Source organism: Buceros rhinoceros, unplaced genomic scaffold (assembly GCF_000710305.1).
Source record: "Buceros rhinoceros silvestris isolate BGI_N320 unplaced genomic scaffold, ASM71030v1 scaffold9053, whole genome shotgun sequence".
Classification (NCBI taxonomy): Eukaryota; Metazoa; Chordata; class Aves; order Bucerotiformes; family Bucerotidae; genus Buceros; species Buceros rhinoceros.
In genome coordinates, this window is record NW_010404268.1 from 7,924 (window position 1) to 18,086 (window position 10,163).

The 10,163-nt window shown below is 41.9% G+C and overlaps 1 protein-coding gene across 1 annotated transcript in view; it reads left to right on the top strand.

Moving 5' to 3' along the window:
- The window catches only part of MYOM2 (myomesin 2), a 58,968-nt gene that overhangs the window by 2,575 nt on the left and 46,230 nt on the right, over positions 1 to 10,163 (top strand). Inside the window, exons 3-6 of the mRNA XM_010133337.1 lie at positions 486 to 574; positions 654 to 704; positions 975 to 1,139; positions 7,554 to 7,715. Coding sequence (XP_010131639.1) covers positions 486 to 574; positions 654 to 704; positions 975 to 1,139; positions 7,554 to 7,715 — 467 coding nt within the window. The remainder of the gene's footprint in view (positions 1 to 485; positions 575 to 653; positions 705 to 974; positions 1,140 to 7,553; positions 7,716 to 10,163) is intronic.

Here is a 10,163-nt window from a genome sequence, read left to right on the forward strand (position 1 = left end):
CTTTCCCTGGCTTTGTATAATTTCCTCTGCACTGCCTAAAAGATATGAGAGATGCAAAAAAATGCCAGTATCTGCCTGCTGGGAATAGCCATAGAAGAGTGAATTTCTGCAAGCATCACGTGTACTTTTCTTTCATGTCTCTTTCTTAAAATACACGGCACAAGGGCAAGATGGATTAAGGAAGAAGGTTACATACAGAAAGAGAATAGCCAGACTGGCATCCTCCAGCTATCTCCTTTTGATCATTCGTTAAAGGTCATTTCCAGTTTGCTCAAGTTAATGCAGCCTGCACTCTAAGCTGTGATAAAACTGCGATAAAAAACAGTACCAGTTCTGTCTTTCATCAGTGTCTCGAACCGTGTGACACCAGCGAAGAGCTTTATATATATTTCTCAGGGTTGATGTAGCTTGGTTTGTAATATCAATCATTAAGAGGATTTGTATTTGCATAAAGAGTTATCTGTTTTCCTCCTTCCTCATTTCAGAGCTGATTTTGATGATTCTGCTACCTATTCAGCAGTTGCAACAAATGTCCATGGGCAGGCATCAACTAATTGTGCTGTGATTGTACGAAGTAAGTCCTGCTTCATGATTAAAAAAAGAAACAAATATGATGCTCATGTGATTGAATGCTTACTGTATGTTATTTACAGGGTTCAGAGGGGATGAAGAGCCTCACCCAGCTGGGATAATGCCCTTCCACTGTAAGCATTTTTTTTTCTTTTTGCTTAGATGGTTTATGTACTCTTATCAGATGAGAATATTGGATGCCACTTGCTTGTTCTGGCTTTGTTTTCTAAGCATTCAGTTATAATAGAAGGTGCTCAGGTGTTTTTGCTTTCCCAGTTGCATTTCCAGATCAGCATACAGTATAACAGAGAACTCCATCTCCTGATTACGGATCACATAGTAATCTGTTTGTGCCAAGCACATATTACTTATGTTCAAGAATGTTTTCATTTTCTCCTGTGTAGTGCCCCTGTCATATGATGTTTGCTTTACCCACATCGATGTCCAGTTTCTGGAGAAATTTGGAGTCACCTTTGGAACTGAAGGTGAAACACTGACCCTGAAGTGTTCTATGTTGATCACCCCAGACCTGAAAAGACTACAACCTCGCGCTGAGTGGTATAGAGATGGTAAGTTAGTACATCAAGTAGAAGGTACCTGGAAAATGCTGGAGGAAACATTGAGGACGTAGAACAGGCTTAGAACATGAGATTCTCAGAATTAAATTAATTCGGAATAGAGCGAACAAGTATCTCTAGTCACCATGTGTAGACCTGCAGTCTCTTTGCATTAAGTGACCTGGTCAACCTTTTCTTAAGCACGCGTTTACAGCAACCGCGAGTAATCTTATATTATCTAATAACACAATAGTTAGAAAATTTACTGACTAGGTGGAAATCCAGACTCACTTCCTACTTTTGACTGTTGTTTATAACGGAATACTGTGACCACTGATCTGAAGGGTACTCACTGAGCAGCAAATTAATTTTTGAAGTGCTTGGGTGTGAGCACAGGCCTCCACTTCCATCTTACTCCCATATTTATTGTGAACTTTATATTAAAATCAATTTAATGTATAGGTCAGAAATACTTACAGCAGCCAGGTTTGAAACACATGCCTTTGCTCTTCTGTTTAAGTGCTGAGTTGGTAGGTTGCTTTCCTGGACTATTTTGTCAGTGAAAAGCTATGCTATGCCAGGTGAAACGATCTTAACAGGAAGTACTGAAAATAACATCACTAAATCATATCATATACTCTGGCGAATGGTACACAAACCCGGCACAAATGGTATTTGTTCACTGCAGCAAAAAAAGCCTTGAAAAATAAAATTAACTACTTAAAGTTAAACAGATAGCAGCTATTGTAGATATTTAGCTCACCACTTTTCATCAACCACAATCTCTGTGTAGTATGCTAAACTAAATATTCTGCCTGAGGATTTAAGGAAAGTCTTGGTTATTTGTGAATGGTGAGACCTTTTTCCAAAGGGACATTTGAGAGTGGAAGACTACCAAGATTGATGTGTGGTCTGGTTCCAGGCAAGCTGACAGAAATTTCCATAGCTGACAAAATGTGATGCATAAACTAAGAAATGACAGTAAGATTAATAAGGCAATCAAGAAAATTCAAGATTAGGGAAATCTGAAACAGGATGCTTTAATTGCTGTACAGTTTGTTTCACGTACATCATAGTTTTACGTAGATTTGCATCTGAACCTTCAGGCAATGGACTGCTGTTTCATTCCTATTTGTGTGTCACTGTGGCTACTTTATTCTGATGGAACTATTACATGTTACTAAAACAAAAAATTAAGAAGAAATAAAAATAGGTTTTTTGTTTGGTAAATAGGCTAAAATCTAAGGCTCATTCTTGAAGCCAGATTCTGCTCCCACTGAAGCGTACAGGGATTTTTAATCACTATAAATAATAACTCACCTCACTCTGAGGTGAGCTATCAGTTTCAATGGTACCTTTACTTGTATCTTTACCTACTGGGCTTGTTTCTTAGGGTGCCAAACCTCTGAAATTATGGGTTTGGAACTGCAGCTATTATGAACTGCTATTTTGCAAAGGATGGACCACATTACACTTCTCATCCAACTTGAATTTTTCTTGCACTTTGAATAGGTGAACAAAATCTTATGGATCTTTCAGTTTAACCCTTCATAACGCCAAGATAATTCCCTCTTGATATGTAATAATAAGATGCTTTTTGTTTTCCCCTTTTTTGACTTAAGTTTACCTTCCCTGTGAGATGAAAACTTGGTCACTTTTAAGCCAGTAGGTTTTTGCCAGTGAGTCAGATAGGCTTTCATCCCATTATTCTACTTATGTTACAGGAAATAAAAAGATGATACAAACAAGCTCAGGTTTGTCCTTCATTGCTCATACATGGATCACAGTGTTTCCAAGAGATGTACAGGTGCATCAACTGGCAGAACTTGTTCACAAGCACAGCAAGAATGCATACAATAGGAGCCTTTGCTAATTGCTACTGTTCCCCTTGTTGAGTCCCTTGAGCCTTAGGAGCAAAGTGTAAATGTAATCAATGAGAAGGTTAATAATTTGTTCAACATCATGTACTTTAGATGTTCTGAGTTTGGGGGTTTTTTGGGTTTTTTTGAAAGGTAATACTTAATTCCACTCTTGCGTTAAGACAAACTGTACTTTTCCTAAAATATTTCAGTTTGTATTAATCAAATAATAACTGAAGCCCTGAGATGGATATGTATGATTTACTTCTAGTAATTATGCACAAGAGAAATATGTATTTATGCAGCATTAATGAGCTTCACACAAGTGAATCTTATTGAGGATGTCTACTAGACTCCTAGGAGCATATAAGTCAACTGAATCAAATCCTCTAAAGTGGTTTGGGATTTGACAAATACAGATATGATGTCTATAATTCATGGCCCACTTTGAAGAGTTTAAGATACTGAAAGAAAAATCAAAATAGTACTTCAGGAACTTACATCTAATCTGGATATGAGTTCAGCTGGTACCAGGGGCTTTCTGTTATTAATCTCTAAAGACATATAAACAATATAAAGCTATATGCACCATCATTCTGCAGCCATTTTAGAATAAAATAATTTAATTCAGAGGGAAAAGTCACAGAGTGCAGAATTTAGCTGCCATCAGACCAAAACACATGATGAAAAGGAGCTTATGTAGTAATTTCCCTCTCTTTACACAAATTTTCAACAGGGTAATGTTTTAGGAAAATTATTTTATGTGTTGTAAACAGCGTATGAGGCTTCAGTCACACTGCCTCCAAGGGTTAGTCTCCTGGAGGTTTGTTCCTTGGTGAGTTCTGGGAGAAGTGACAGAGCACAGCACGTGAATAGACTGGGAATTTGAGTGCAGTAGTGAGACCTTGTAGTTGTAATATTATTGTAATGGCAGGTACATGAATACCTGCTCTATTAGAACTTCTGAACATGTTTATGGCCTCTAAAATTTACTCTTTTACTTGGCTTGTCTAGAAACTCATCCATCCATACTGCATTAAAAAAGAGAGCTACTGTCTTCTTAGGGGATCTTGTGGGTCTTTGGCCTTGCGTGAAGGAGAGAAGTTTTTCTGCTCTTACCAAACATGACTGACTCCACAGTTTCTGGTCTCAGGTACACATAAAGGACAAAAATGGATGGTTCTGGCATTAATAGACAATACAGGCTTGCCTGCAGTTTCTATACATTCAAACCTGAGTATCTACCATTCTACCCAAGCTTGGAGTCTAAATAAGTGACCTGCTTTTCACGGGTACTTGTCACTCAGCTTTGTTTTTTCTTCAGAATTTTCCATAGAAGTCATGGATTGGTTAATGTTCCTAGGTGAAGACATCTTCTAATTTAATTTAAAGTAATTCATGTCTCTCTACACAAAGTCTCAATACCATTGAGACATGAATGACAGGAAGATGACATGCAGATTTTTCTAGGTAAGGATTTATCGTAGAATTATAGAATCATCAAATACTTTGGGTTGGAAGGTACCTAAAAAGGTCTTCTAGTCCAAGCTCCCTGCAATGAACAGGGACACCTCCAACTAGATCAGATTTCTCAGAGCCTTGTCCAACCACACCTGGAATGTTTCCAGGGATGGGGCATCTACCACCTCTCCGGGCAACCTGTGCCAATGCCTTACAACCGTCACTGTAAAAAATATCTTCCTTACATACAGTCTAAATGTCTTCTCTTATAGTTTAAAAACTGTCACAACAGGCCTTGCTAAAAAGACTGGTCCCATCTTTCTTATAGGCCTCCCTTTAATTACTGAAAAGCCATAATAAGTTCTTCCCAGAGCCTTCTCTTCTCCGACTCAACTCCAACTCTCTCCGCATGTCCTCATAGCAGACGTGCTCCATCCCTCTGATCATTTTTGTGGCCCTCCTCTGGACTCTCTCCAACAGGTTCATGTGCTTCTTGTGCTAAGGACTCCAGAGCTGGACATAGTACTCCAGGTGAAGTCTCACCAGAACTGAGTAGAATGGCAGGATCACCTCCCTTGACCTGCAGGCCACAGTTCTTTTCACGCTGATGGCTGGCGTTCTGGCTGCGAGTGCACTTTGCTGGCTCATGTCCAGCTTTTCATCAATCAATACCCCCCAGTCCTTCTCCATAGGGCAGCTCTCAATCAGTTCATCCCCCAGCCTGTATTGGTGCTGGGCATTGGCCTGACCCAGGTGCAGGACCTTGCACTTGGCCTCGTTGAACCTCATGAGGTTCATACGGGCTCATTTCTCCAGCTTGTCCAGGTCCCTCTGGATGACATCCCATACCTCTGGTGTGTCAACTACACCATTCAGCTTGGTGTCATCTGCAGACTTGCTGAGGGTGCACTCGATCCTGTTGTCTATGTCATTGATGAAGTTATTAAACTGCAGTGGTTCCAGCACAGACCCTTGAGGGATACCACTTGTCACCAATCTCCATCTGGACATCGAGCCGTTGACCACTACCATCTGGATGCAGCTATCCAAACAATTCCTTATCCACCAGACAGTCCTCCCATCAAATCCATATCTCTCCAGTTTAGAGAGAAGGATGTTGTGGGGGACCATGTCAAAGGTCTTACAGAATTTCAGAAATGACATCCATAGCTCCTCCCCTTGTCCATTGATGTAGTCACTCCATCATAGAAGGCCACTATGTTGGTCAGACAGGACTTACCCTTGGTGAAGCCACGCTGGTTGTGTCAAATCACCTCCTTGTCCTTCATGTGTCTTTGCATAGCTTCTAGGAGGATCTGTTCCAGATTCTGTCTTCCCAGGCACAGAGGTAAGGCTGACAGGTCAGTTGTTCCCAGGGTCCTCCTTTCTACCCTTTTAAAAATGGGCGAAACTTTTCCTTTTCCCAGTCACTAGGAACTTCACCTGATTGCCAGGACTTTTCAAACATCATTGAGTGAATCTTGGCAACTGTATCAGTCAATTCACTTAGGACTCTGGGGTGCATCTCATTGGGTGCCATAGACTTATGTATGTTCACATTCGTCAGGTGGTCATGAAGCTCATCTCTTGCAGTGGGAGAGACTTTGCGCCCCTATCCTGATCTTGTGATCCACCAACTCAGGAGGCAAAAAAGTTGTTGAGTACCTCAGCCTTCTCCTTGCCTGTTGTTATCAGCTTGCCAATCTTGCCCATTGTGGGGTACGCTTTCTTTGACATTCCTTTTCTGGCTGACGCACCTCTACAAGCCCTGCTTATTCTGGCACCCCTTGCCAAGTTCAGCTCCAGCTGTAACTTGGCCTTCCTGACCCCATACCTACACAGGGTGGGCAGTGTCCCTATACCCTTCCCAGGCTACCTGTCCTGGCTTCCACTGCCTGTGCATTTCCTTCTTGTTCTTTAGCTTGACCAGCAGGTCTCGATTCAGCCATGCTGGTCTCTTCCCTTCCTTGCCTTATTTCTTATACCTGGGGATCTTGTGCTCTATGGAAAATGTCTTTAAGATCTTCCAGCTTCAGATGCCAGATAAAGGATTAAGGAGATGTCATGGGATTAAGGAGATGTCATGGGATTAAGGATCTCATGGGAAGGGATGTGACCGATTTCAGTTTGCAAGCTTTTCAGGAAACAACTGTATGCTTAGGTGATTTTATGTAATTTACTGCTGTAAGTTTCAGTAGCGTATGCCTTCCAGATGCTTATCTGAAAGTGTGTCATTTTTTCATACCTTCTTATGCAATTCACCTAGTAGGTGGGGAAACTGATTTCTTTGCAATTGTTTTGAGTGTCTGCTCCAAAGTGTATTTAAGAAGTAGAATAATATACATTTGTAGATATTAAGCTCCTTTAAATACAGTTCTACTGCACTGATTACAATAAATTAGTATTCAATAGGTCTTAGGGAGTTAAAAATAAAAAAATAATTCAATCAGTTATTAAAAGGAATGATATGAGAAAGTCCCTTGGCTAGCATAAAATATCCTGCTCATTCTTTTGCTCTGCTTTCACTAAGCACGCAGATAAATTTGCATTAATCATGGGTCACCACCTCTCACCTGTGAGAGATTCAAATTTAATTTTATTTACTGCTCAATAGGCATGCCTTGAAGATTTCAGTTTGGCGGATATTTGTAGTAGTCTTCAGATTAAACTGAAATCTGGTCTTTAAACTTTGAGGAAGAAATTGAGTAATCTGACATTTTACCTGAACAGGTAGCAAAACTTATTAAAAATTTATCAGAGTGCCACCTTGCATTCATTACAGGATGGGACAAGTTTTCAAGTCATTGTTTCGAAATGTGGTTAAAAATATTCTCTGTCAGTGTATTAAAAATAATAATGATGGGAATTCTGTTGTGGGCACTGCATAGGGTAGTATGAGACCCCATATTCTCTAAAATTCACTGATGGAATACATTTAGAGAGATGTAGCTTACTCCCTGTAGAGTTTTCATATCACCGAATTACCATCTCTCTGCATAAAGCTGGCACAAATGTTATGTTGTGCCCCTGATCAGCAAAGAGCTTCACTAGGGCGTATGTTGTTCTGGCCAGAGTAGTAACGTGTCTGATGGATCTTCTCTTCCAGACGTGCTGATAAAGGACTCCAAGTGGACGAAGCTGTATTTTGGAGAAGGCCAGGCAGCTCTTTCCTTCACCCATCTGAACAAAGATGATGAAGGTTTATACACTCTGCGCATGGTCACAAGAGGTGGAGTGAATGAATACAGTGCATACCTGTTTGTCAGAGGTAAACTTTTAATCTGTTACTTGAGAAGACATTAAAAAGAGCAGTAGAAAGATTAGTTTTATTAAACAATCCCGTGTAATGACTGAAGTACAAAAAAAAATCCAGCCTTGTGGTATTTCTTTGTAATTTGATTTATATTGTAGTCTGTGCTAGAAAAATCAGTCCCCTTTCATGAATAGGGACCTTCCAAAGGAACGTGCTCCTGAGGACATTTTCTTTCCTGAAGAACCAGAGAAATCATTCTTGTGAAGAAAGAGCTTGTTTCTTTCTTTGCTATTACCTTTCCTGGTAGGAAATAAACATCTTTGAATACTACAAGTCCTCACTGTGATGCTTTTAGCTCTAGAGATTGCCAGCTGGGAATGAGCCTTGTTGACTGAGAAATTCTTTCACTGTCTTAAAATCATCAGACGACATCCTTGATGATGGCAAACTGGAGCAGCCCCACTAAAGACTTTTGATCTATATTACTTTTAAATCTTAGAATCATAAAATCATAGAATCATTTTGGATGAAAGATTTCTTCAAGATTATCTAGTCCTACTATTAACTCAGTACTGCCAAGTCCACCATGAAACCATGTTCCTCTGTACCACATTTATGTGTCTTTAAAGTATCCCCAGGGATGGTGACTCCACCAGTTCCCAGGGCAGCCTGTTCCAGTGCTTTCACAACCCTTTCAGTTAAAAATGTTTTCCTAATATCCAACCTAATCCTCCTCTAGCGCAACTTTAGGTCATTTCCTCTCTTCCTATCATTAGTTACTTGGGGGAAAAGACTGAACCCCACCTTGCTACAACCTCCTTTCAGGTGGTTGTAGAGAGTGGTAAGGTCCCCCCAAGCCTCCTTTCCTCCAGACTAAACAACCTCAGTTCCTTCAGCTGCTCCTCATAGGACTTGTGCTCTAGATCCATCACCAGCTTCATCGTCCTTCGCTGAACACGCTCCAGCACCATAATGTTTTCTTGTAGTGAGGAGGCCAAAACTGGACACAGTATTCAAGCTGGGGCCTCAGCAGTGCTGAGTACAGGGGTACAATCGCTTCCCTACTCCTGTTAGCCACACTATTGCTGGTACAAACCAGCATGTCATTGGCCTTCTTGCCCACCTGGGCACACTGCTGGCTCATATTCAGACGGTTTTCAACCAACACCCCCAGGTCCTTTTCCACCGGGCAGCTTTCCAGGCACTCTTCCCAAGCCTGTAGCATTGCAGGGGGTTGTTGTGACCCAGATGCAGGACCTGGCACTTAGCCTTGTTGAACCTCATACAGTTGGCTCATCAATACAGCCTATCTGGATCCCTTTGTAGAGCCTCCCTACCCTCAAGCAGATCAACACTCCCACCCAACTTGGTGTCACCTGCAAATTTATGGGCATGCACTTGATCCCCTCAACCAGGTAACTGATAAAGATGTTAAAGAGAACAGGCCCCAATACTTGGCCCTGGGGAACACCACTTGTGGCTGGCAGCCAACTGGATTTGATGCTATTCATAGAATCACAGAATCATAGAATCATCTGGTTGGAAGAGACCTTTAAGATCATCAAGTCCAACTGTTCACCCCACTCTTCATTCAACAAATGACCACCCAACCAGATTTTACTCAGCCAAGCTTACATCCATCCAAGCCATGAGCAGCCAGTTTCTCCAAAAGAATGCTCTCAGGGAAATGGTATCAAAGGTTTTAGAAAAATCTGGGTAGACAACACCCACAGCCTTTCCCTCATCCACTAAGTGGGTCAGCTTGTCATGAAAGGAGATCAGGCTAGTCAAGCAGGACCTGCCTTTCATAAACCTGTGGTGACTCGGCCTGATTACCTGATTGTCCTGCATGTGCCACATGATGGCAGCCAAGATGATCTCCATGACATTCCTGGCAAAGAGGTCAGACTGACAGGCCTGTAGTCAGTCCTTTTGTCCCTTCTTGTAGACGGGCATCACGTTTGCTAGCCTCCAGTTGACTGGGACCTCCCTGGTTAGCCAGGACTGATGAGAAATGATGGAAAGTGGTTTGGTGATCACCTCTGCCAGTTCCCTCAGTACCCTTGGGTTGATCCCATCTGACTCTATAGACTCATCATCATGGCTTGGCTTCGCGAACGAAGATCTGGGAAGAGCTTTTCCCATGCTCACTGCAAGCGATGAGTGCACCCTTCGGGCCTGCGCGGTGGATTTTTTGGGTGAGGCACCAGTGTGCGTGGAACTGGCCCCAACCTTTACACCTGAGGTTCATCTGCCAGGGCCTGGCGAGCTTGGATGGTGACAGCGAAGTCCTCGGGTCGTAGGTTTGGTTAGAGTATCCTTCTCTTAGATGGATGAGCCTTACAGGGCTAAACGAGCTCCATCTGCCCGGGTTTGGAGTCAGAGTTGTCCTTCTCCTAGGATGGCTGCCCGAAGGCTAGTGAGCCCATCCTGCCCGTGGACACACTTTGTCTGACCCTTCAG